Source organism: Falco biarmicus, chromosome 2 (genome assembly GCF_023638135.1).
Source record: "Falco biarmicus isolate bFalBia1 chromosome 2, bFalBia1.pri, whole genome shotgun sequence".
Taxonomy (NCBI): Eukaryota; Metazoa; Chordata; class Aves; order Falconiformes; family Falconidae; genus Falco; species Falco biarmicus.
In genome coordinates, this window is record NC_079289.1 from 122,525,581 (window position 1) to 122,552,460 (window position 26,880).

At 44.7% G+C, this 26,880-nt stretch overlaps 1 protein-coding gene across 5 annotated transcripts; it reads left to right on the plus strand.

The window, feature by feature from the left end:
• The first annotated feature begins 24 nt into the window (after positions 1-24).
• Positions 25-23,690, plus strand: MAJIN (membrane anchored junction protein). Of its 5 annotated transcripts, none has more exons than XM_056327840.1 (11): positions 57-198; positions 3,646-3,766; positions 8,981-9,026; positions 10,481-10,556; positions 13,632-13,757; positions 15,089-15,120; positions 15,916-16,025; positions 18,459-18,513; positions 21,669-21,741; positions 22,152-22,326; positions 23,170-23,690. In XM_056327840.1, the coding sequence occupies exons 2-11, from the start codon at positions 3,666-3,668 to the stop codon at positions 23,213-23,215; spliced, it is 840 nt and encodes a 279-aa protein (XP_056183815.1). In that variant the 5' UTR covers positions 57-198; positions 3,646-3,665; the 3' UTR covers positions 23,216-23,690. The 5 variants fall into 5 exon arrangements, with proteins under 5 accessions (XP_056183817.1, XP_056183815.1, XP_056183813.1 ...); XM_056327838.1 differs by having other exon boundaries at positions 73-210; XM_056327839.1 differs by lacking the exon at positions 57-198 and adding an exon at positions 2,977-3,513.
• Positions 23,691-26,880: the final 3,190 nt, after the last annotated feature.

The window sequence follows — 26,880 nt, forward strand, 5'->3', positions numbered from 1 at the left end:
GGCTCCGCTTTCGGATGCGGGGCAGGGGCCGGGCGAGCAAGGCGCGCTGCCATTGGCGGGTGCGGCCCGCCGGCGGCCTGGAGCGGTGAGGGGTGTGCACTCTGCAGCACCGGGCCGCTGGAAGCCAACCGGGTGGTCATCCTCCTGACAGACTCGTCCCTCTGGGACATGGCCTGCCACCTTTTCTCCCACACAACGGTATGGCGTACGGTGAGGAGTGTGGAGGGTGTGCGTGTATGAGGGAGGGAGTGTGGAACGTGGCCTGGGAGTATCGTCAGTTACCTGCCAGTACACTGGCCATCTCTTTGTAGCCTTCTTTCCTGACGGGGTTTTCCTTTCACGTGGTATTAGCTGTGTGCAGCAGCGTGTGTCCACTCACTTGGTTTCATTGAAATGTAGCTGAGGTTTTCTTGGGAACTCTCTTAACCGCTGAAAGCGTATCACAGAATGACGCAGGTGAGAAGGGACTTGGAGCCTACTCCCGGCAGGTTCAGTCAGAAGTGGTTGTTCAGGCCCTCCTGTAGTTGAGCTTCCTGTGCCTCCAAGGATAGAGATCCCATAGCCTCTCTGGGCCCTGTTCCATTATGTGAGCCATCTCACAGTAGTTTTTCTCCCTCATGGACCTGGCTGGAATTCCCTATGTTCTAGTGTGTGCCCATTGCCTCTTGTCCTATCACCATGCAGCTCTAAAAAGTACACAGCATTGTCCTCTGTGCAGTTGAGGGCAGCGATTAGCATACCTACAAGCCCCTGCTACGTCAAACTGAATTAACCCAGTTCCCTGCACCTCGCCTCAGGCATCCTATACTTCCAGCCCCGGTAGTCTTGGTGGCCTCCACTTCATTTGCTTCTATGTGTTAGTGACTTTTTAAATAATGTATTTGTCTGGGAGCCCCAAACTGGATGTAGTACTGCAGATGGGATCTCACCAGGACTGAGCATTTTTTTTGAGACTCTATGTTACCTTTGTTTGTCTCCCGACTGCTTACCCTCTGCTGTTTGGTTTTTTTTTTTGTTGATAATCAAATGCAAATTGTTATTCCAGAAGTTTAAGACCCTCCCATTCCCTGTAGGGACCCTCCCATTCCCTGTAGGTTGACATGAACACTGTTTTCTGGTTTTTAGTTTGTTTTGTTTTGGTTTTTTTATGAGAATGATGTTTGGGATCTATAGACCTTTCCTGAGAGGCAAGAGAGTCCAGATGCTCCCTAGAACCACCAAAGTGGTGCAAGTGCTTGTCTGAGCTGAGTTCCCCAGGCTGGACTGCCATCAGAAGCCAGTGGGCAGTGATTGCCTCGTGGTTCATTAAGGACCTCTTCGTTTTGATGGAAAGGAAGTCCTTTACAGAGCGAAGGGAAACTGTCTATCCTGCTCCAAGGAGGCAGATCAGTGTCTGCTTTTGCTATTTGTTCAGGTTTTTATTTAGTTAATTAGAAGCCTCTTCTTCTGTACTAAAGTCTGTTGTGGTTGGCACAAGAGAACTAACTGGGACATTGGTTTTCCTACAAATGTTGCTGTTAGGCTTTCACGGGATATAAAGTGGCTTTTTTTTGATCATTGCTCATCTTGGTCACTGATCATCAGGGCTTTTTGGTTGTGTCTGTTTTAGAAGTAAAACATGGCTGCCAGAAAGGCCCAAGACAGCTATTTAAGAGGATGTTTCCCCTCAAAAATGCCAGATGAGACTAATGCTGCTGCTGTTGCATTTCTGTGGCCCTCTGTGTGTGTAGCAGAGGAATGAAAAAATCTCTGGGAGTCTTTGCAAGAAAGGTGCCTAAACCCTGGAAAAGTAAACCTGACCGTTGAAATTTGGGAGCAACTAGGGCCACCATCAAGGGACTGTCATTAGGCACCAGAGTTAATGTTGACTTTGAAAGCAGTTGCAAGACCTGCCACAAGGTAAAGGCCAATTCCTCTGATGTTTGGGCTTGCGCTGGAAGCCAAACCGCTCTTGGAGTGCAGCTCCAGCATCAGCCAGTGCAGAGCAGCATGTGGCTGTGGGGACCTGGAGCAGAGGGTGGTGGCAGCCCAGAGCGGAGGTGCAGCAAGGAGCTCTGTGGGGCAGAAAGGGAAGAAAAGGAGGTGCTGTAGCAGCTGAGGATTGACCTCCAGCCTTCCTCATGGCAGGTCTGATGCCTCCTGGAGCCTCCTCAACACCTGCAACAGTACTTCTGCAGCACAGCCCTGGCCACCTCCAGCAGCCAGCATGTCCTGCCCCTCTGGCCCCCCCAACCCCTGCGCCAGGGCTGAAAGGAAGTTGCAGAGCTGGGGCAAACAGTGCACTTTGTGCCATGCCATGTCCACCCTGTATCTGCAGCTGGGGTCCCGTTGTAGGAATAATGCAGCGATGTCCTGCTGAGCAAATGTGGCTGGGGTCTCTGAAACAGGGTCTTCCTTGATCAGAAGGCTCACCAAGAAGCTGTCCTGGTCCTGCTTGAGGTGTGCTGGCAGAGTTTCCCCTCCACAGGTACCCTCACAGAGGGATCTCTGGCTAGGCCAGGAGACCCCCTGGCACCCCCATGGGGAAGCCTGCCGCAGAGATGCCGCAGAGGCCGTTCCCTGTCCCCCGTGGTCGGAGTTTGGCCATGTCCCGGTGCACATGGCCAGGAGTTGGTCGCGCCCTGACCCACCCTATGAGCTCAAGGCATGAACGTGCCAGCCACAGGTTTCCCCTCGCACCAGGGCAGGGCTGTACCCACTGGAAGGACACGGCGACGCGGGGTTGCCAGCTCGCCTGTGTCCAACAGTCCTGCCCACCAGCCCCTCGTCGCCACCAGCACCCCGAGGAAAGCCCGTCCTCGCCTGCAGCCGCCTTCATCTCTGGCACCTCCGCCAGCAGCCCCCGCCCAGGCGGGCACCGGCCCCTCGCTCAGCGGCGGTGCGGGGTGGGGGCCGGACCTCCGCGCCACTGGGGGACGGGGCCCTCTGCCGGCGCTGCTCGTGCCGCTCTGCTGGGCTCGGTTCTGCCTCGGTCGCGGTCATGGTCCGGCTCCGCCGGAGGCAAGGACGGGCGGCGGGGGCTTGTCTGCTTCAGCGGAGACGTGGGCAATCCGGGGTCCCCGCTGGCCAGCAGCGGGTCTGAGGAGGCGGCAGCGGCGGCATCTCCCTTCTCGGCAGGCCGGGGCGCTGGGCCGGTGCCCGAGGCGGGTCCCGGCCTTCCCCCAGCAGGCCCCGCTGGCCCTGGCCCCGGCCCCGACCAACCGCCCCGCGTGTGTGTGGAGAAACAAGGTGCTTCCGGCTGTACCCGCAGGGGCGGCAGGGGTCCGCAGCAGTCGGGGGTGTCCCTTGCAGTGGGGTCCGTCACGGGCTGGGGCACAGTCCTGCCCGGGCTTGCTTGCCAGAACCCGGGGCCAGAGGCCTGCAAAGCTTCGGGGACCTTCACAGTGAAATCTCCAGAGCAGCGCAGGTGAAGGCGGGGTGACCATCAGCTCACGGTCTGTCCTGCTGAAAAATGCCCTGCTTTACTGGAACGGCCACCTGAGTCAGCCTCTCTGTGACCTGTAGGAGATACTGGTAGGAAATGTGTTCTTTCTGCAAATGTCCTCTAAGAGGAAAAACTCTGTGTAATCTGTATTTCTGTTATGATGCAATGAGATCTGGTGAAGGGTTTTAGCAATTTACCTTTTGACTCTCCTGCTTCCCTAGGCTGGCATTCAGGGAGAAAGATGTCATTGAAACCATTTACCTACCCATTGCCTGAAACAAGGTTTCTTCATGCAGGCAGGCTTGTATACAAATTTAAAATCCGGTATGGCAACTTCAGCAGGTAAGCATGTTAAAACTGAGAAGTCAACTTGCAGTTTGATGACTGCATGTAGCAGTGAGTTACTTAAATGTGAGACCTTAAATTCAGATCTTGGGGGCTCCTCATTTCCTGCTTTCTTTCACTGACCATGAAAATGGTCACATAAAAGTTGCTACTGAGCTTGCACACGATGAGCGTTGGCCTGGGGGAGTAATTTGAGCTGCAAAAACCACTATTTCACTGCCATGTGTGGATTTCATGCTTTTTCAGTGGAAAAAGAGGGTGTTTTTACTGACAGTATTTTGAAATACTGTGTTTAACTGAGAAGGTCTAGAGCCTTTGCAGTGGTTTAACCCCAGATGACAGCTAAGCCCCACATGGCTGCTTGCTTACTGCCCTGCAGTGGGATGAGGGAGAGAATTGGAAGGGTAAAAGTAAGAAAACTTGTGGGTTGAGATAAAGACAGTTTAGTAACTAAAGCAAAAGCTGTGCATGCAAGCAAAGCAGAATAAGAATCATAGAATCATTTTGGTTGGGAAAGACCTTTAAGATCATCGAGTCCAGCCTTTAACCTACTACTGCCAAGTCCACCAGTACACTGTGTCCCTAAGTGGCATGTCTACAAGTCTTTTAAATACCTCCAGGGATGGCGATTCAACCACTTCCCTGGGCAGCCTGTTCCAGTGCTTGACAACTCTTTTGGTGAAGAAACTGCTTCCCATCAGCAGGCAGGTGTTTAATCTCCAGGAGAGCAGGGCTCCATTACACCTGATGGTTACTTGGGAAGAAAAACAACATAATGCCACACATCCCCCCTTCTTTCTTCTTCCCCCAGTTTTTCTGCTGAGCGTGACGTCCTTTGGTCTGGAATATCCCTTGGGTCAGTTGGGGTCAGTTGTCCCAGCCTTGTCACCTCCTGGCTTCTCGTGCATCTCCAGTCAACTTGCTGGTGGGGTAGTGTGAGGAGCAGAAGTGGCTATGACTGTGTAAGCACTGCTCTGCAGTAACTAAAACATCCCTGTGTTATCAACACTGTTTTCAGCACAAATCCAAAACGTAGACCCAGTGATGCTACTGTGGAGAAAATTAACTCTTTCCTGGTCAGAACCAGCACTGCCATGGAGCTCTGCGCTCAACATATGCACTAGTTTCTTGGGCTGTCTGCTGCTAGCAATGTGCCTTTTGCTGGCCTTGCAATCTGGCACTTAAGCGTGGATGTAGAAAGGAAAGAATCTTTGGAAACTCTCACTGGCTTCTGGCAGTAGATGTTTCTTCTGCTCTCAGGATTTTTTCTCGCAAGGTTCTCTTTCTATTGCCACTCCTCTTTCAAATGTGTTTGTGACAAACCTGTTCTCAAACAACAACATGCCGGTCCTGCAGAGAGGACTTTTAGGATAACTGCTCCTTTCCATTTCTAGAAAGCACTATAGTGGCAAGCCTGAGAAGTGAGAGCGAAGGGAGATTATTTCAGTCTGTGGTACTGGTGGCACACAAGGAAAAGAAAGGAAGACAGCCCCTGGGTGTGCAGGGGACAATGAATGGGAGGGTTGTGGGAGGTAGCAGTTGTGTGGTAAGCCTCAAATAGGAAGTTCTAGTTAGTAGCCAGAAAGTAACCAGAGCACAGGGTACTGAGTAGTCTGGTCACATGGACAAGATGTAAAACAAGAGGATGATCTTTTAGAGGTAAAAAAGATACTTTCCCAGAGGGTATTTGCCCTGGAGGAATCTGCTTGTGTCTGCTGCTCAAGACACATAGGGAAGTGCTTTTGTGAGTGGGCAAAACCTTGATGAGCTCACTCAAGAAGCTCTAGAGCTTTTAGTTTGAGAGGGAACTCAGAATTCTGGAGGCTGTGACCTATAATAATCGCAGAAGTTTGAGCTGCTCTGGCAAAAGGAGCTGGAGCTGCTTAGGTTTAAGGGTAGTTTTCCAGAGCAGGTTGTGTCCTGCAGGAGGAGTGCTCTGTGGAGCTCAAAACTTCGTCTGAAAGTTTATGAGTTGTTGCTGTCTCAGCCTCTGATAAATACTTAATATTGATGGTATTTAGAAACATTAATTAAAAAAACCAAAGCAGTGGCTCAGCATAATCTGGCTGCCTGTGTACGTCCAAGGCAGTGATCACCAGCAGACAGCAGTTCAAGGTTGGTGCTTGATGGTTGAGGTTTTTGGAAAGTCTTACAAACCATTGAGATTAAACCTCTTTTCAGATTGTGGCTACCATGCAGAAAGTAGGGCTGTCATCCTTTTGAGTCAGCAAGTAGCCCTGCATCAGAGAAACTGAACAGCATTGTGTCATCCTGAAACCCCTGTTTTCATGCCAGTGAGGTTGCAGCAGGGCTAAAATGGCATAGGAAGTGAATGACACATTGAGCATCTGCCTGTGGAGTGGTTTTATGAGAGTGAGTGAATTCCCTTTGGCAGTCAGATGTGCACAGGCATTGCCAGAGCCTGGGTTTACTCTGGAAGTGACTGTTAGCTGCAGAAGAATGGAAGAGAAAGCGCTATGAACGTCATGCCAATTAGGCTGTCTCCAGACTGGAAGCTACATTAAATCTTGTGCAATGCCTGTCTCCTTTCTCCTTCATAGAAGTAGGCTGGCTTTTTGAAATTCTGTTGAACGGCTTTATTTTGGGATGAATTGAAGCACAGTTGTTTCTTTGGCTTTGCTTACTAGCCTTTTGCTGGAGTAGGGTCATACCCAGGAGGATTAACCTTCCTCCTTGTTTTGTTCTCTGTGTTGATTTTGGAGAGGAAGGTGTGTTGTGTGTCTTGTGTCATGTAGTAGTGTTCAGTCGGTCCTTGAAACATTGCTCTCTTTTGTGAGTAAGCTCTTTTTGTCAGTGTTACCCCTTTGAAAGGCACTGCCAGTAGCACGCATATGTTTCTGAACAGCCTGCAGGTGTTTGATCTGATAGTAAAGAGAGTGTAAGTTTTTTTGGGTTTGGCAGTCTGTCATTGCCCCTGCAAGTCTTCATGGTTTGTGTGCATTGCAACATCGGTCCTTGCAATTCATTGTTACACTTGAGGGAACAGGACTTCTGCCACACCTTTTGTGTTTTGTCATAACTTCTGGAATTCAAGCCAGTCTTCACATCGACATGGTCAAACATAGCAAAAGCAACTCCTTTTACAGCAAAACTTGTGAAACTCTTCTCTGTTGTGTCATGGGTATGGTGAGTAGGGGGTACTTGTTCAAAACACCTGGATTCACTCCCAGTTCCTAAGAGAGAGTAAAGGAGTAAGTCCTAAGTGCATACATAGCCTTATGCCCAAAGCAATGCTGTCAGTCAGCCTGCAGATTTAGGAAGTGAAACTCCTCCCTACAATAAGATGGTGACCAATCTGAGGACAGGTTCCCAAAAGAACATCAAAAGAGTTGCAGGAGCTGATCCCAGCTGATCATAGAGCTGATTATATACATATGTACGCAGGCTTTTGCTAGAGTGACATCATCTTCACTGAAGGTCTCCTGAATCCCTAGGGAAAACCAGGTAACAATGAAGGCTCTTGCCTTCTTTAAAGATGAGTCTGTTTCGGCATTTCTACACTGCAGGCTTAAAGTAATCATCCCCTCCTCCCTGTTGTCCTGTAAGCAGGTTCATTACCCGATGCGCAGCACCAGTTCACACACTGAGTCAAGGCATTCCTTATTTCTTTATTCTAGTTTGTGCAAAGTAGGCAGCTATGTGGCAAACCTCAAATGCTTAGCTCCCTGATTGTCAAAACTTTACACTGTTTATACAGTTTCGCATACAAAGACATCAGCCTTCATTGGTTACAAGTTACCTAACTCCTTCATTACTTAGTACTCTGTTTCCTGTTTTGTCAAATAATTATCTCGTTTCTCTTGTTAATTTGTTCGCATGCTCAGCCTCAGATTCTTTTGGGTCTGGGGGATTCTTTGAGTTGGTGGCCAATGAGTTTTGGTGATCATGATCTCCCCCTGCTGGAATTACCTTCCCCTAGTTTTGCTGAGCGCATTGCACCTGATGAGCTTCCTATCAGCCCATCCATCTGAGAAGTTCCTTTTCTGAACAAAAGCATTTGCCCAGTGCTTAACTTATAGCTTAGCAGGACATACAAAGTATTTGTAACCTGAGTTAATCCTTAACAACTCATTCTCTCTAACTGTCTCAAAGTCAAACTGCCAACAACACGTTAAATTCCATCAACTACCCGATATCATCCTCAGCGCCCCTCAACCCAACCGCTGAATCCCCCACAGTCAGATAGCAGGTCAGACATCCTTGTCATGAGACCCTGGATGGTGCCTTGCTTTCTTCCATTCTTTCCACCCTCTTCTCTGCATCAGCATGGCAGCATCCCTTCCAGAATCATACTTTTCTTTCCCTGCTGATCCACGAAGACTTTCATGACCACAGCTTAAGTCTTGGGTTGGTGATATCTGTCATTCTGCTGTGGGTGTGCTGTGTAATTCCTTTCATTGGCTTGTTCTGTATCAAGCAAGGAAAGAGCCTTTGTGAAGATGAAGGAAAGTTCTTGTCTCTGCCTGAGCTCTGACTGGGGACCCTGAATGTGGAGGGTATGAGAACAGCTGCCTACAAAACCATATAGCAGAATACTTGCATGCCGTAATTCCTTACACTCCACTCCACTTTGATTACTTATTTCCAAGTGACGTGTGTGATTTATTTACTGTTTAATGGGTTTGGATTTTCTTGAAGAACTTCTGTCTCCCTCTGCATTTGGTAGCTGATACCTAGCAGCGAACAACTTTTGAGAAGTTGTCTTACAGAAGATGTAGTTAATAGCTGGGAATACAGTTTGATGCAGGATTACAGGGCCTAGCTCCAATGCTGTGAAGGCCCATTCCTCTGCAGGTTTGCACCATGGAGGGGATGAAGAGACATGTCCTGCCGATTCCTTCTTTTAGCCCCTTGAGTAGAATGGCATCATGATAGACTGGAAGACAGAGGTGCTGGTTTGAGGGCACCTTGTCAAAAAAGCAGTCCTAAAGGTTACTGAGAATCGACTGAAAAGATTTGATTTCTCATCTGCTGTATCCTCACACAAGCAAAGTGGGCAGAAAATCCACAAGAAACAGTTCTTGTGGAATAATGGATGTTTTTTATAAGCAATAAATTAGGAATTCATCTGCCTGCTAAGTATTTTCTCTGTACAATGTAAATGATGTTTTGTTGTCATTTAAACTCTTACAATTAATGTAGCTCCATTGCTTTTTGGTTGGGGTGGGACTAACTCTTTCTGTTTCACAGTGCTCCTGATCTCGACAACACTGAAAGTGCTGTCAAGGAGTTAGAGGTAGGAGATGAACCTTAGCGGAATGTTAGACTGAGCAATTCTTCTGTTTGTTATGGGACTGAGGGCATTTTGTCAAATGCAACATTTCAAGTGAGAGTAAAGGGGACCTTCTCTGGAGGTTATGAAGGTGAAAAAAAGTAATGTAAGTGAAAACTGTAATCAACAGGCAGCATTAGCATAGATGAGTAATGCTTTAATTTGAAATATTGCAAAAATGCTACTGACTGTTAAAATTGGACAAATGAAAACTATCACTTGTTGAGCTAGTTGCACTCCACTTCTTTTCTGATTCCTGTTCAGATTCATTCCACAGTAGCACTTTCGCATGGTTTCGCACTCAGTTCCAGACCTGACCACTGCTTTTTAGTTTCTCAGGCTTGACTAGCTGTCAAACCCTCCTGTTTTTTAAGGAGCTGTGACAGTACTGGTGAGCTAGCTTGACAGCGGCTAATATTATGCTCAACTGCACATGCTTTCCTCATAACTGTGGAGCTAGTGGAACCAGTGGACATTCTTTTAATGATGCCATTACTTTGTGACCAAACTTGGTTGCAACCGATGAATTCTGTTGTTGTCATCTTCTTCCTGAGACAGAAGAAAGCCCCTTCCATTCCCTAGGAAATCAGACAAATACGCTGCCTGCTTAAAAATGCTCCTGGTACTTGGAAAAAAAAAATCAGAGTGCAATAATAGCATGATAAATATTATATAAGAAAATGTGCTGATTTTAACTGATACAGAAAATTATTTAGGTTTTTTTTTTCTTTTACACTTTTGAAAATATTGAAAGATATTACTGGAAAAGTTTCCTGTTTGTAAAGCAGGTGTTTGTTGGGGCTGAATTACAGTTCCTTTGTAACTGAATTGGCCCAATATTCAGGAAAAGGGGACTATGTTTATTTTTGAGACAGGTCAGTAGTACATGCGTTTTGCTGGCAAAAAGGAGAGTTCTTACATGTAAAACTTGATAAAAGCACACCTCCACTCCCCATATTAATGCTTCTGTGTTAATTCAAGGTTAAGATACTCATTCACTGCAATTTCTATGAGTCTGTTAGTGCAGTGCACTCTAGCAGGGGTCCTCAAACTTTTTAAACAGGGGGCTGGCACACGGATGAAGTGGCAGGACATCATCTGCGGCTGCTTGGTTTCCCCCCCACCCAACCCCCAGCGGGGGCGGGGCAGGGGGGTTCTGTAAATACCGGGGGCCGGATTGAGGACCCTGAGGGGCCGTATCCGGCCCGTGGGCCATAGTTTGAGCACCCCTGCTCTAAGGTCATGGAAGGGAGCAGGGCAAAGTTGGGGAGGAGGAAAAGCAAAATAGAACCTGTTTTTCCATGATTCATACAAACTGTAATGTTAATTTCTTCCCAAGCCTTGAAACTGTATTTCACAGTGGTATTGTTGCTATATTGTTAACATTCTTTCTTCCATTCTTTTTTTGGCCTCTCCAGGAAGTAATTCGAGTAATCCTTGGAAATCTTGATGATTTACATCCATTTTCTACAGACCACTTCACTGTCTTTCCATGTATCCTTTCTTCCCTACTTGTAAAAGAAAAGATTCCATTATTTGTTTCTGTTGGGCATTGCTTAATTTGACCTTCATGTCTATTAGCTCAACTATTTTGAGCTTTGCAGTTTTAAGTTAGGTGTAGATCCTCCTCAGTTGTTGCCTTCACCACAGAACTGATTTGAAAGAATGTGTTGCGGTGCTTTCAGGTAAACACCTCTGTGTTCCAAATCTGATTTAGCCAGAGAAAATGAACGTGTATAGATAAAGTCATCTAATGTGATTGTTTCAAAAGATCAGTAAAACGTAAAATGCTCCTTACAGGCTCAGTAAGATTGGCCCACTAGTAGAGAATATTGCAGAGACAAGTTTTCTTGTTAGGTACATTGGGGTTAAATCACATCCATGAGCCTCTTACCTGCAAAGCCATCTTTAATCTGTACAGGAAGAAGCTCTAGCTTGCACTTGAGAGAACAGGATGGTGTTCCCATGAAATCTTAAGTTGCCTGGAGGGATGTTGAGTATAAAAGTTTCTTGGGTGGGAGCAAATGTGAGTATATGCTTATGCACCCACATAGATGGCTGAGAGAAACAAAAAGTATTTCACAGAGTGAGTTTTACAAGCAGTAGTTGAGCTGAAATAGTTGGAAGACCAGGCAGGCTTTTGAAGACACAAAGCTTGCAGGATTGTCATCCAGTTATCCTGGTCACCTCTTCAACATAGTCTTTGTCATCTAGACGTAAAAATGAAGCCAGTGTCTTCCACCCGGTATTCACTTGATTTTGCTCATCCCCCTTACTCCTTTGGGACCAGTCACCAGATTTTTTCCTTCTTCCCTAAAGTTTGCGGAGGCATTTAGCTGTCATCAGTCTGGCCTCCTATCAAAAGACAGCGATTTAAAAAGCTGTGCACAACATAGGCGTATAGAAGCTTAATATTCAAATATTTGCATGCACAGGTTTTGTTGAGTGTAGTTAGTTTCCTGGGGATTTGACTTCTGGTATGTAAGTGCTGGGGTATTTGAGATTGCATTATTCTGGCCAGCAGCTTTACTACAGGTTCCTTCTCCTGCTACATGTTTTTTCATCAGAGTGCATCAATGGCCCAGCTAGCCTTCACCTCTTTCTTCTTGCTTCCACAACTGGACAGAATTTAGCCATGTCTGCTGCATATTCTGCAGCTTATTATTTTAAATTTACAATAAATAAATGAAAGAATTGGTAACTGTAAATTAATGTTTCTGTTGTAGTTGCTGTACTGTAAAGGGTTAAGAAGAAGTTACTCTCCTGAGGCTCTTGTTGAAAAGTTAGTTGAGTGAGAAGCCTTTACAGTCCTACGGTGGGACGGCTGGTGAGTCTGGGTGCCCAGGAGTAATGAGCACCCATGTGTTTCTGCCTCCAAGGCATTCCCTCCTACTCCTGGAAGACTGCATTATTGCCATACTTTGTAATAGCAGCCAAGAACGAGATCATCATCTTTCTCTGTCAGAAGCTGGTACTTATGATAGCAACTTATTCTTGTTACTGCCGGGAAGACAAAGTAGCCAAGAGCATGGTCAGACAGGAAGCACCTAAACGAGCAAAGCCTTGTTGTTAAAGGAGAAATTTACACAGATGTGGGTATCACTAGGTTTGCTTTAATCACAACTCAGAGCTGGGCTAGCCACTCCAGTGAGTGGCAGAGAACAAAGGTATACAGCGCAGCTTATATATGCTTATGATATCATTAGTCAATGTCTGAAGTTTTTAGGAGTTTCCTTTGGTCCTGTCAGTTCTGTGAATCCATCACCTGACTCTCCCAGTTGTTTCACCTCCTCAGTTCTAGTCTCTGCCTCAGTTCCAAGCTCCTCCTTGGATCGTGGTTTTCTTTCTGCCTGCTTTAACTCACACACTCCTTCAAGCACACTTAGTCTTTGAACAAGCAATTCCTATTCACATATACTATTTTTTTCTAAAAACACCTGTGTTTCTGAGAACACCTGTGCCCACAAATTGAAATCTGTTGTTTCGCTGTTCTCCCACTGATTGACTGGACTGGGTTTTAAGCCAGCCTTGGATTAGGGCTATACCAGGGACAAGGTCTGGTTCTGCCATTTAGCAGCTTCAGCACTTTACATTTCTTAGTTAAAAATACATTTTCTTTACCATTGTTGGTTTGCTTCACTGAAGCTCAGCCAGTTTTGCTTGTGTGCTTGAGGAGTGTTTGATTCATGAACTTATATTTCTGGGACTTGGAAGTCTATCCACATGCTCAGCCAGCACTGGGCCCTGATGAGAACTGCAAGCTCAGAGGCACGGCATGATGAGTAGTCCTGCAGTCTGTGTGTCGGGCTCCTCACTGTAGCATAACTCTTAGTTAATCACCAGCTGCGGGAGTCCTTGAAGCCATACTCAAATGAGCAATTTCATCCCCTAAAGGAACTGATTGTGTCAAATGTTTCATCTAGGAAAATCTTGAGCTCCATCTCCAGTCCTCAGGATTTTAGTTTCTGCTAGCAAATGGACTAAAGGTATTCATTTTACCTGTTTATTCCTGAGATCAGAGACATGTAAGGAGTCGTCCTTTTTTGCATACATGAGCTCCTAGGTGTCAGAACTGCACTTACAGGAAAGAATGTCTGTAACTGTGATGGCTGTCATGTCAATTATCCTATTCCTCCCATTTTGAACTGTGAAGTAAATTTAATGATGCTACTCCTATGAATCCTAGTCCATCTCAATTTTAAAAATAATTTTGAAAATAATTTTTTTTTTTTTTTTTTTTTTAGAAAAGCTGATGAGGTTTTATTAATAGGGTTGGAAGAGACTGGTGTGTTTTTTCTTGTGGGATAATGTCAGGACTGAAGTCAAATACAGATAAGGAAATGCAGTGCTATTAATACAAGCAACTGATAGGAGAGTATCACCTGGAGTGTTTCTTGTAATGTGTTAATGGTGTTTTCCCACAAAGGTCATACCAACAGATTGTATTTGCTCCCTTGTACATACGTTCAATGTGGTATGACTTCCAAAGCTTTACAAGAAAACATTGCCAGGACTCTTCCCCCTTTGAAATGTTGGTGCTGTGTTCTTAAGTCTTATCATCATTCTCAGATTTGAGTAAATGGGAGAGAGTATCAAAGATGAGGTTCAAACATGAGAATGTCCATCTTGTGCCTTATCCCTACATTTGCATTGTGTATCTAGAACTGAACTCATTTCAGCAAAACGTATCTTGTGGTAAGTCACTATGGTTATGTCTGGATAATTTCTGGAAACATGTATGATCTGTGTCTTGTTTTTCACTTCACCTACTGTGTTTTTGAATTAGAGGGACTAAAACTGCATGCAGGTATGGCTGTACCATGGATTTGAAATAGAGTGGAACAGTGTGTTCTCTTTTGTCCTGTACTGCTTTTCTAAACTTTCCTGAATTTCTCTTTCCCTTTTCAACTGCTGCTTACTCATCAGCTAGTATTTTTACAAAGCAATGTCCAGTGGCTGCCAGTCTTCATTCTTTAATGTTAGTCTGATGGGCTGGAGCTGAAGCAAGCACATGTATATGGAACACAGGTTTTTCTTCCCTGTGCTTGACTACATTTGTTGATGTTGAACTTCACACTCTTTGTTTCTGTTTTCCTAAAGAAAGAATGCATTGTTTTTCTAAATAATGATAGTAATAATGGAAATAATGTCTTCTGTATAATTAGCAAATGTTACCACCTCACTAGTATCTCATTTTCCAGGTTTTCTGTGAACAGCCTCAGGCTGCAGCTGAGACCTCTATGGGACTCCACATTTAACCTCCCAGTTGTGAAAACTATAAGTGTTTATTCTTACTATTTCCTGTTCTGATTGTTGGTCCATGGGAACAGCTGCTGTATTTTGTTACGACTGCTGGTCTCCTTTATAAAATGGACAAGTGGTCATTTCTTAGTCTTACCCATTTGCTTGCATTTAGTATCCCATAGAAAATCTGCCGTGTTTGGATGCAAAAACTTCAAAACATGGAGAATTCACTCACTTCCCTGACCACCTTGCTCCAGTATTTAGTTGCCCTCTGCAGATAGTTGTACAACGTTTTTGTTCTAAAATTATGCAAAACATAATGTGCTGTTACTTTCACACACTGATGTTTCAAGTTTCTGTTGGCAGGGGGTTTTCTTCGGGAAAACTTGTATGGATGCCATGCATCAGAGGTTAGCTGGCCAATATTTTGTGGAGGCTATGCTCCAGCTCTCCTTGCATCTTCCATTTGTTGTCCAAAACACAGGGTGATGCTAACAGTTCTGCAGTTCCTTCTTCTCTTCTGAAGACATCTTTGACTTTTTTAAGAAAAGCACTTGTCCCTGTCCCATCAACATGTGGTGTTCGTAGCCAGGAATCCTAGTTTTGAAGGAGCTGTATTTGCAGTTTTTAATTTTAACATATCAAACACAAGTCCGGTGTTGTTTCTCAGTAGTTTAGCTTGTTGTCAGAAAGTGAGGTGCAATGCTAAAATATACTTTTAAGGTGGTTAAAGAAAGTCCAGTCATCAAATATTCACCAAGTTTTATAATCTTCTGTTCCAGGTAAAGAAGTAAACAAGGGCAGTGATGAAATTGTAAGTTGTGTGTGTGCTTTTGTTTGTTTCTTTGTTAAAGCTGTATTCTAAATAGTCTGGAGAAGTAGAATAGATATATATAGGCAATGCTATAGTTCTCTTATTTCTGAGTGTCAGGCAGTGGAAGGTGGCACTGAATTCTCACCCAGGACCATCCAAGTTGGAAGAAATCGTCCTGTCAATTCCATCAGACTTTGAAGTCCTGCCTCGGGACCTGAGAGCCCTGCTGGCTTCAGTTAAATCTGTTTTCTGCAAGTCTGAGCTGAGCTGGACGATGGTATCTTCACTGTGAGAGTCTGTATGAGGTCAATATTGCAGAATAATGAAGTGATTTCCACGATGGTGTATGTGTCATAAACAACAGTTAGGCTTCTATGGGAAGTTTTTGTTTAATGAGAGCTTAGGGTATGTTTGTTTTCAATACAGGTAGGTGTCTGAAGATGGAGTGAATTAGTGAAGAAGTCCTCCCCAAATTCCTCAAAAGAAAATCCCATTGTCTCTGCTAGCATTACATTCCTGCTAATTACATTTGTAGGCCCTCCTCTGAAGATGGAGCAAATAAGATGTCCTGGAAAGCAGCATTTCTTGTTTAAAACTGTTGACCATAATTCTCTGGATGGCCTTTCATTGCTTAAACTGTGTGTGAATAAGGCCACTAATACTTTATTCATGAATAATTTTTTTCCGTTGTATAAACAGGAACAATTTTGCAAAATATGAATATTAATTGGCTTTTGTTCTCAAATAGAGAAGTCAAAATCCAATAGTTCCAATACCATTTGCAATGTTTTGAAGGTCAAGAGAAGAAATGAAGTGTCAGAAAGTATCGCAGTGGAAGAAATGGTGAAGAGGAGAAGAGTGGAAGTCAGAGCAGAGGTCTCATGCCCACAGTCAAGTATGGGTAGGTGAGTTGACTACAAAATAGTCTTTCAGAGCACATACCAATATTTTTAATGTCTCTTGTACCGTCCTCATATTTTGTTCTTCTGTAATACTTGTTCCCGTTTGTCTTCTTCCTTGTGTTCCATAGGCGACAGAATCTAAGCAGCCTTGCCCGTATTTTGAGAAGAGTTGTCTTATGCTTTCAGGTTCCTGTGCCCTTTACTAGAGTCTTCCTGTTTAACTCTTTTGTGTTAATTTTATCTGTAGAATCACAGCAGGATGCGAACTCAGTAACTATACAAAGCAGTGTACCGGCTTGCACATCTGAGCCAGGGATGACAAAGAAAGAACTGGGAAGTTTCCTAGCTGCCTCCTAGCCTGTTCCTCTGTCTCAGTTGATGAATGCCACCTCTCTGCTTGAGTCTGATGGCAAAACACGTTTGAGCTTACTGTTTACAAAGTGCTTTAAAGCCTCACAGAATTGCACATGTTGTGTGGGCACGTAAGTATCACCACACATCTTTTTCCATCTTTCACATCTTTTATGTTTGGTAGCTGAACTTCTTTTGGTGATTTCAGAGACTCATGGGGGTTGGATGATACCTTTGATATCATCGAGTCCAACCTTTCCTGCTTAAGCAGGGTCAGCCAGAGCAGGTTGCCCAGGACATGTCCCCTCAGGTTTTGAATGGACTCCAGGAGTGGAGATGCCACAATTTCTGTGAGCAACCAGATGGAGTGCTTGACCACAGTTGCAGTCAAAGAGTTTTCTCTTGCATTTGGATTTAATTTCATGTCTTGCAGTTTGTGCCCTTTGCTTCTTGTCCTGCCAGAAGGTGCTGCTGAGAGCCTGGCTCCCTCTTATTTGTTCCCTCCCATCAGGTGTACATTGGTAAGGTCTCCCCTGAGCATTCTCTGTGCTGAACAGTCCCAGCTCTCCTAGCCTCTCTGTATACAACATGTGCTCCAGTCCCTTAGTCATCTTTGTCGCCCTTTGCTGGGCTCACCTCAGTTAGTCCCAGTCTTGTCCTGGGAGCCCAGTCTGGACAGAGCACACTAACTGGCCTCAGCAGCCCTGAGCAGAGAGGATCAACCCCTTCAAGCTGCTGGCAAGACTCTTCCTAGTTCTGCTTGGCATGTTTTTGGCTGCCTTCAGCATGATGGTGCAATGCTGACTCATGGTGACTAACTTCAAGCTTAGTTCCTGACTACCTTTTAGAGGCAGGCCCATTACTACTTACAGTCTAGCGGGCTTCTTTCTTTCATAGAGCGTAGCTTTTAAAAAAAGAAAATGCGTGCCTGTACTTAATACTCACAAGAGTGTGGCAGAAAGTCCCAGACCCAGCATTGTGATCAGATGTGTTTGTGCTTACCTCTCCCCATCCATGGCAGTGTAATGACTGTGTCAGATCATCTCCCTTGTTCCCTTATATTCTACCCAATTCCTAAATGCATTTCATGCATAGATTATAACAGGAGAAGTATGAAGCCAGTTCTTTTCCTGCTCATACAAATGTGCTTTCATTGGCTTTCTCCACCTTCCTCGGTTTCTAATCACAACAGAACTGCTTAAAATGAGCGAAGAATGACACCAGGATCCAGAATGCATCTCTGCCAGGCAACACATGAATTGTAGATTCATACAATATGAGGCCAGAAAGGGCTATTTCATGATCCAGTCTGGCAGTTTTCTCTTAGTCCTATGTCTTGCTCTAGCAGTTAAGATTGAAACAGCTAACAATTCTAAAGTAAATTGAATTGGTGAGGTCTCAACTTCAAGCCGTCTGTTACTTTTTTCTGATTACTCTGTTAGACTGAAGAGCTCAATCAGTCTGAGCATTCCATGCCCTGCCCCAGGAAGGAGTTTTCCTACTGTAATCAAACTACCACTTGATCTTTTTTTTCTTCTTGGACAAGCTCTTTTGCTCATAAGTCCTCACAGAGAATTTGGATTTGGTTTTTCTTGGGGTGCTATTGAGTGTAGAGCTATCAGAATCTGCAGGTGTCACCAGTGATACCGATCAGCTCAAAGAGCACTATTTTGTGTGTGAAACTAGGATTATTTTTTCCCACATGCATCACTTTGTACCTCTCTGGACAGTTTCCTCTGCCATTTTATTGCTCCATGACTGAGTCTTTTAAGATCTTCCTATGGTTCTTTGCTACCTGCCCTTTTCTTTGTGTCAGTAACCTTGTAGGGTTTACAGCCTTTCTGAACTTGCTGGTCATCCCCCTTTCCATGTTATGTAACGCTTTTTTTCTCTTCACCTGCTTGTTGGTTTTACTGGAAAAAGCAGAAAGCTAGTACTGGAATGAGTGCAAAGCAGATTAAGGGTATCTGTCTTGTTGGCTAGAGGCACTAAAGTCATCATTTCTAGTGAAATACTTGGACTAGCCATTTACGATATTGCTTCCTTTTTGTAAACTCAGTTCTTTCTTATTTCACTTATTTTTAGAGCTGGAGCCGAGTGTGTTCACTGTACAAGTAAAGCAAAGCATGGATTTGAAATGGTAAGCTACAGAATATTCAGAAAGAGACAACAGCATCTGTTTAGTTCTAGATTCCTAAAGTGACAAGCCTAAAAATGCCTTCAGGTAATTTTTTTCCCTTTTCACCTGCATAGAGATATTTGTCATTCCTGCTTATCAAATTTAGCCAAAGGATGAGCTTTACAGGGAGACAAGACAAACTTTTCTGACTGTCAAGCTATGAGCTCTAGGGGTGAGCTTAGCCTCTCAGATATGAGCCTGAAGGATGCCCTACCTGTCTTCAAGACTCCAGTCCTCTTTTTACCTCAGATGCCCCCTCGTGCAGAACTCCATGAGGGACCAACAGTGGGTGCTGACACCTTGACACTGGCTTTGGTGTGAGTACTTGCCACTCCCCACCAGTGTCCTTTCTCTGTGCAGATGGCCTTGCCAACATCTCTCTCTCGGAGCAGTGTCATGCCTTTTCTCACCATGGCATCAGAAGGCAGATTTACAACAGCATTATTCCAGAGGGATTGGCAGTTGCTTTCTCAACCCACTGTTCTCCAGAGACCTTGTAGGATTCTTTCTGGTTTAGCCCACAGGCTAAAAGGTTGCTCTGACAGAGCTGCTTCTGTTAGGTACACCTTTTGGTTAACAGGGTCTTCCCTAATGCTCCTGTTCTCCTCCTGGCTGTTGCCCATCCTCCCAATTGTCCTAGTGCATTTCATCCATTTTCTGACTACTGATACCCATTCTAAATTCAGTTCAAATCCCTGCCACACTGTTGCCTTCCTGCCCCTTTCCTTGTTCAGCCTCTTGGGAGTGAGTCTTTTCTGAGGAGGCAAACTCATTCTTCTTGGAATTGCCCACAAAGAAGGTTGCCCGGTAGGATAAAAGGAACAGCTTCTTCTGCCACTGTTCCTTGGGAGGTGGACAGTTGCATCAAATACCTGGATTTCTGCATGTTTCTGCATGATGACATGCTGCCTCCATTTCAGGAAGCTTTTGGACCTCTCCATAACTGAGCTTTTACATAAAACTCACCTGTCAGCTTGCTTGAAACCTGAGATCGCCAGAGCATAAGGCCTGCTTGCTCCTGTAGGACTGGTTTCAAAGGGCCAATCCCAGTATAATTGCTTTGCAGGGATTCTCTGCATATACAGTAACCTGCAGTTTCAGGTGGTGCTAGTTGCATGGTTACCTTCAGCCTGCACAGATAAACTCCTTTATTGAAACAGCCCTTACCTTTTCATAAGCCCAAAACTTCCTTTCAGAAGAGGGTTTTTTGACAGATTTGTTGGATTTTCAAGATAGGAAGGATACTTGCTGGGAAGTTTTCAGGAGCATGCAGTACAGAAGAACTTCTCTAAAACATGCAGGCTTATTTGTCTCTAAAACTTGTATCACTTTTTTTTCCCCCCACTCAACTTACTTTTGCAGGATTAGTGACAGGGCTTCTGACTTCTTTCCTCGGGTGCTCTAAACTCTGTTGGTGGGATAATGGTCGTCCTTCTGAAAGAAGCTTTATTCCTCACTTTGTTATAATCACTGTCCCCAGAATGCCTCTGTTCCTTGCACAGTGGCTGAGTTTCCCAAACATTAGAGTTCCTGAAAGCTAGAGCTCCAGGTTAGCATATTGGATCCTGAGAAATAATGTGGTAGGTGGCAGACATCACTGTAATCTCATATTGTGTTAACTAATGTGGGGGGAGGACCTGAGCTCTTTCGAGGTAAACTGGAACTATGATGAATGTATCATCAATTCAGCAAATACTAATTCAGGTGAGAAGAACCTTCTCCAGAACAGATGCTTGTCCCTGAAATTTGCACTAGTCAGGGCACTCTTATACTGAAAGGGCTGTCCAGACACAAACTGTAGTGTTCATGAATATCAGACCAGATGTCACAAGCACTGCTTGAAATCATATGCAGATGATGTCACCCTTATGTGCATTTTTAGGAGATCAGAGCCAGGTGCTTCTGTGACATGCTTTCCATTTGGTTTGCTTTCCATTTGTTTTTGGGTTTTTTTTTGGTATTCAGGATGAGAAAAAAGATTAGGTTTAGTAAAAAAATATATTAGTACCTCCTGTACTTTCTCAGGATTCCTCTGATCCTTCCTCCAGGGCTCTTGTTCAATTTGTCAGCAGTGTATGACTTTGGATCCAAATCCACCTGGTATTTTAGTGTGCATCTCAAAAAGAGAAAGGTCTCATTAAACATGAAGGAAATCTGTCTACTTAGTACCCATAGGATTGACTTTACAACATTGCTACTTGGTTCTGAAGGAGGAGCATGGAAGTGCCACAGCCACATGACTGTTAAATAGATAGCATTTTCAGCTCTTATCCAAATGCTTTCTAGTCCTGCAGTTTTGACAGTAGGCTGTCTGGTCAGGGTCATTGGAAATGAGCCTATGCATCTTTTCACTTACCAAGTGCACCAGAAGAAGTCAAAGAAAGAAAGAGAACCAAGAGGAGCTCAGCCTGTCACCGCAGTTTTCCTGACTTGGTTAATCCTCTTGAGACTAAACTGCAAAGATCTCAGGCCATCTGAAGTTTGGAATTTTGCATGAACCTTAGCTGAGTGCAAGAGGAACAGCATCGGGGAGTGGAGCTGTTCTTTTATCTTCTTTCCATGACACAGTTGGTTTATTCTCTGTTAAAGAAGCTTACATGCTGATTTTGGGTTTTCTGTGCTTTGTATTACTGTTAGCCTTTCTAATGGGTATTCCTGGCTCACCTTGTGCTTCTGACACTTTACACTTCTGTCCCTTCTCCATTACTCTCTCTCCTATGACTGTGTCTTAGCAGGGCTCATGTCCAGGTGCCTGGGTGCCTGTATTTTCCAGTAGCTGTTGCTTCCCACAGCACCTCTGTTCAAGTTTTTTTGAATCTCTGTCTACGCTATAGCTGCTGTTATTCTTTCACTATCTGATATGTTAAAGTCTACTAAATGAATTACAGCTTTATGTTAGGCCTGTGAAGCTCCTGAGGAGGGCAGGGTAGAAATATATTGGTGGAGAAACTCCTCATAGTAGCAGGGAAAAAATAATCACAGAACAAGAGAGTAGACCTTGCCTTTTACTTCTCAAAGAAAGCAAACAAATAAAAATGTCCTGTACAATAGAGTTTTATACAACATGAATGTTACATCATATTATGTAACAGTTCTTGGGTTCCTTTTCCTTTCAGAATACCTCCAAAGAAAATGACTGTGAGTTTAGTCCAGCATCCCTTACTGTAGGCTGTAACCAAGTGAATTTCTGTAAGTAAGGAATTTGTGGATTCTTTAATTCAAATTGGTCATATTAAATCAAAAGCTGCAAGGATTAGATTGGTATTAGTTTTCATTTTAAAATCATGTTTGATATTTTCCAGTATGTGAGGTTAGGAATTACAACCACTGTAAAGCAGCAGGTCACCAATGATTTTGGCTGACTCTTGCCACATAATGAATTCCCACCCACAGAGCTAGGCTACGTAGCTCCTTCAGAGCTGGACTGTGAGATGGGAGCCTACCTCCAGATCTGTCTGCATTGTGATTGCTTTGAAACCTCCCAGGTGCCGTGCCAGTCAGTCTGGACCTACCTCTTCATTTCAGGGTCTGCCATTGGGCGTGCAGGGAGCATGGAGAGAGCAAGCTTGTGGTTTTGTTCTTGCTGCTGTTTCTTACAGGGGGACGTGTAGAATCTAACCTTGAACAAAGAACAGCAACCAGTCAGGCTGAGGGTACAGTGCAGCTGCTGCAGGAAATGGACCAAATGGTAAACAAAGGAAGCAAAGTGTCAGAGGGAAGAGGTCTCTCAAGCAAAGAGTCAGAAGGAAGAGGTCTCTCCAAGTTCTGGAGAAGGTACTAATACTGAGGCTATAAGCAGATGCAGTCCTGCTGTGTCCCAGCCTGTGTTAGACTGTGCCCGATTCTGGCAGTTCAGGTCATTCTACATTATTGTTAAGAATGGGTACCTGTTTTCTGTGGTTAAACCAAGGTCTCCCAAGGCAAAGGAACATTCAAGGATGTCCTTATGTCTTGTAGTAAGATGCAACATTCCCAACAAATTTCCTTTTCTGAGCAGTCTTTGGGATAAAAACTCCTCATGGGAGGGTTACTGACCTCCATCACAGCCCTTACACAAAGTGTCTTTTATCACCTGAGGAGTGCCATCTCCAGCCCAATTTTTAAGGGACTTAAACATTCCCCCTTCTAGCAGGGCCTTCCCAGGACAGACCTTCAGTCCCGTTAAGGTATGTATGACCTTTACTTGGCCATTTGGCAGCTGTGGCCTTTGTGACTCTGATTCCCAGACACCATTTCAAACAGAAATAAAGTAACCATGCAAACAGTTTTTGGTCACTGCTGACTAACAGAGTGCTCTAAAGCTGTTGAAGCTGTATCTCACAAGAGTAGTCTGTTCACTGCACAGCACAAGTTAAATGTTGGCAGTAACTGTTTGTTTGATAGGTAAGTTACTTTTGGAAGAAATAAAATTCCTTGTTTATCATAATGTATGCCAGCCTGTTTAACTATTGAGACTAGACTGTTATGGCACAAGTTACTCTGTTACCTCTATTTTTTCAGTCCTCTGTATTATTTTGTGCTAGGCTTGTGTCTTTCTGGTGGGCAGAAATTACCTTGTTATTACGATTCTCAGAGAAGCATTTTAAGTGTAATGTGCTCTTTTTGTTGTTTCCCCAGCATAATCTTTTCGCCACTACAGCATCTTTTTGGTGGCAAGAACTGACCTGGAAGTACTGACTGTTGTGGAAAGGTAAACTTGTAGCATCAGTGTTGGGTTGTATTGTTTCTTTTGTAATTCAGCTTTTCACATTGCTTGTCTCAGCTATTAAATGTTTTAAATGAAATTCTACTTTGTTTACATTTTCAAATTGATGTTCCGAAAATGTTGGGTTAGAATGTCTTTTTCTTTACAACCTAGAGTTTTTGGAAAGAGGGCCACAAGCTTTAAGATTCTGATCCTCGAGTGTCATGAATCGGGCATTTTACATTAAAAGTCATTATATAAGATTCTAATAAAACAAGCACCAACTTGGAACTGTGTGTTATTTTAATCAGTCTTACCCAGGCAGAAAACACTCTTTCCGTCCAAGAAGTAGAGGTTTCTAGTATTAGATGGACTCCTGTAGTATGCTTCACAGCATTAAAAATGTCAGAATTGGTGAAAGTATTTTGGATTAAATTTTACCACTGGACTACAATTTGTGTAATTATTTATGCCTTCAGTATGTAATGGGATGAGGTTGGGAGTTAAGATGTCAGACATGCCTAGGGCATGCTTAGGCAGCTTTTTGCCATCATGCTAGTGCATTTACAATACACCATCATTCTTCAGCCATCTCCTAAGCTGAGACATCGTAAGCATGTACATGCGCAATGCTAGTCTAACTCATAACACTGAGTGGTTGTTACTTTACCAGTAGCAACATGTAGCTGTTTAAATGTGTCTCAGTGTTAACTTGTCAGGCAGAATGAGATAGTGCTCGAAATTTAGAGTCAAATAATGTTACACATGGTCTGTTTGGCTTGTTTCCACCCCAGTCCATGGATTATCCACCCTACATACCAAGGTATTTGTTCCTGGACACCCATCAGCACTGAAACAGTGCTTTCCCTCCAAGAAATGGAGTTGAGAAACTAGTTCCATTTATGCTGTTCCTCTTCTTAGTCTTGTCCCACAAACACTGACAAAGGCAGAGTGCACCAGGATTCAGTTCCTTCTGCTGGGGGATGTACAATGAAATGGATGGTGGTGAGGACCAGTAAATGGATAAAAGAGTTGGACAGATAGATAACAAGCCATAAATAAGGGCAGATATCCATGAGTTGATCTTCTTTAACACTGGTTATGTCAAGAAGATGATGTCACACTTTCCTGATCTTACATGCAGCTGCATAAAATAGGGCCCTTTACCCTGCAAGAGCTGAGACTGTTCAGCCTGGAGAAGAGAAGGCTCAGTGGGCATTTTATCAGTGTGTGCAAATACCCGGAGGGAGAGTGTAGAGAGGGCAGATCCTGGCTCTTTCCGTTGGTGCCCAGCGGCAGGACCAGAGGCAGAGGGTTCAAACTGGAACACAGGAGGTTCTCTCTGCACGTCAGAAAACACTTTTTCCCTGTGGGGATGACCAAACCCTGGCACAGGTTCCCCAGGGAGGTTTTGGAGTTTCCCACGTTGGAGATATTCAAACACTGTCTGGATGTAGTCCTGGGCAGCTGGCTGTAGGTGGCCCTGCTTGAGCAGGGGCTTGGACCCAGTCACCTCTAGAGGTCCCTTCCTACCTCCTTCCCTTGTTAAACTGTCTGTATCTTGACCCAGAGTTTTGTCTTGCTTTTGCCCTTCCAGTTCTCTCTCCCATCCTGCTGAGTGGAGGGAATGAGCAGCTTGGTGGGGGCTCACCTGCCAGCCAGGGTCAACCCACTGCCCGCCCCCCGCCCCCCCCCCCAAAAAAAAAAAAGGGGGACGCAGCCTGCAGAGGATCCAGGCAGGAGCACAGGCAAAGCATGAGATGCTGCCATGCGTTGACCCTGATGCTTACACTGCTCATTGCTTGGCTGACAGGACCAAGTGTGCCATGCAGCACTAATGAGAAGGAGGAGTGTGGGTTGAAGCTGAGCCTGGGAAAGGGGGGGAAAGAAGTTAAATTGGTCTACTTTAAATGAGCGTGGATCATGTCTACCTCTGCTAGGGAATCAGACATCGTCTCACATGAAGGAGCACTGTCATCCCTGAGGCCAAGCATCTTCTGGGCAGCCTGGCGCTGGTTATTTTTCTGCTCAGGCACCAAGGACTTAAGCTGTACCTGCTGATACCTTCCCTCTCAACGACCCCTGCTAGAGCAGAACACAACACAGTGGTAATGTCCTGTGAGGACTTCAAGTGTGTCCAGTGCCTTTCCTGTAAACTCACCTGCCTGCAGGCAGGGTCAGGAGAAATTCTCACCTGGGGTTACCAAAAGCCATTCCATGTATAAAAATAATAATAAAAAAAATTTCAATGTTTTCATCTGACTATAAACTGTACCTGTAAATCAGAGTGACATAGATGGACATGGGATCAGGAGACAGAAAGGTGCATGTGAACACAGGAGGATGGACGGGGAGACGACTATAGACTTGAATTACTGGCAAGAGTCAGTAGAGGAAATCTGGCCAAGAATTAGACAAATGTAAGGTAGGACAGGTACCAGAAAGAGAAAAAATGTTTGATGGATAGTTAACAGAAAGACACCCAGGCAGCTGGCCATGTGATGGTGTCAGTGGTGATGTCAGCAGAGATGGAATACTTACCTGGCTGAAGCTACAGCATGCACATAAAGACATTTTGATTTCTCACTCTGGAAAATGCCATTACAGAATTAAGGGCAATATTTGCGGGATGTGCATCCTTTCCAGAAAATCATTTTAGGTGATAAAGAAAATGTTTTGATTAAATCTAAAAAAAAAATATTTTTTTTTATTTTAACTGTGATAGGCATTCTTTCAACTTTGAGAAAGCATTTTGCTCTGTAAACAAGTGGCCTTCTTTTAAAAGGAAAAGGGAAGTTACTTACAAAAGAACAAGCAGAAACAAGCAAACCGTAATATTTCTTGAGCGGGACTCTTCCCTCTCTTCCCTTTGGCATACTGTAAATGCAGGAAAAAGCCACACACTTCCACTCACAGCACTGATGCCATACCATTGGCACTGGTGACTATGGGCCTTGATGCTCTCAGGATGGAGAGCTCACTGGTGAAAGAAGTCAGAACTGGAAAAGGCTGCTCCATTTTTCCTCTTCACACAGACATTTTTGTGCTATTTACCCACTCTCTAAAAGGGGGGAATCTCACCTGTTCTGGTGCTGCTTGTCCTGCTCCTGGATTTGCTAGTCATTGATGTGTATAAGGTGGGATGTCCTGCTTCTTTCTCTGCAGTCCCTTGTGCCTATTTTGTTCTTTTTCTTGCAATTTCTGGTACTGAAATGCCTCCTGTGTGCAGCTCTACGTGGCTCCGCCTGCCCCTGTAGTGGCTGCATTGCTGACACACTTGAGTAAAGTGCTTACATAAATTATATAATATATAGTCTGTATAGTACCTGACAGCACCCTTGGAGCAAGCATGTCCAGGCAGACTGACTTTCTCCTTGCAGAAGGCCAGGCACTGCAGGGGGTAGGTGCTCTTGGCTTGCTCTTACCAGCAAGGAGTGGGAGAGGTCCAGCCCTGAGCTGGTTCTCTTGGCATAGACAGAGGCTGACTGTGAGCTACCTGCTCAGACACAGGATGGTGCGGTGGGTCGGTCTGAGAGGATGCTTAAACCTCCTCTGCATGTGACCTTGAGGAGGGCAATGTGGTAAGGAACTGCGGTGGAGGAGAGGGAAGGAAAGCCCTAGAACTGACAAAAGAAAGAAATGCC

Excerpts from the sequence above, each read along its gene's own strand:
- MAJIN (XM_056327838.1), top strand. Across the intron at positions 3,767-8,980 it reads CGGTATGGCAACTTCAGCAG|TGCTCCTGATCTCGACAACA; the intron begins GTAAGCATGTTA and ends TCTGTTTCACAG. Across the intron at positions 22,327-23,169 it reads CTCTCCAAGTTCTGGAGAAG|CATAATCTTTTCGCCACTAC; the intron begins GTACTAATACTG and ends TTGTTTCCCCAG.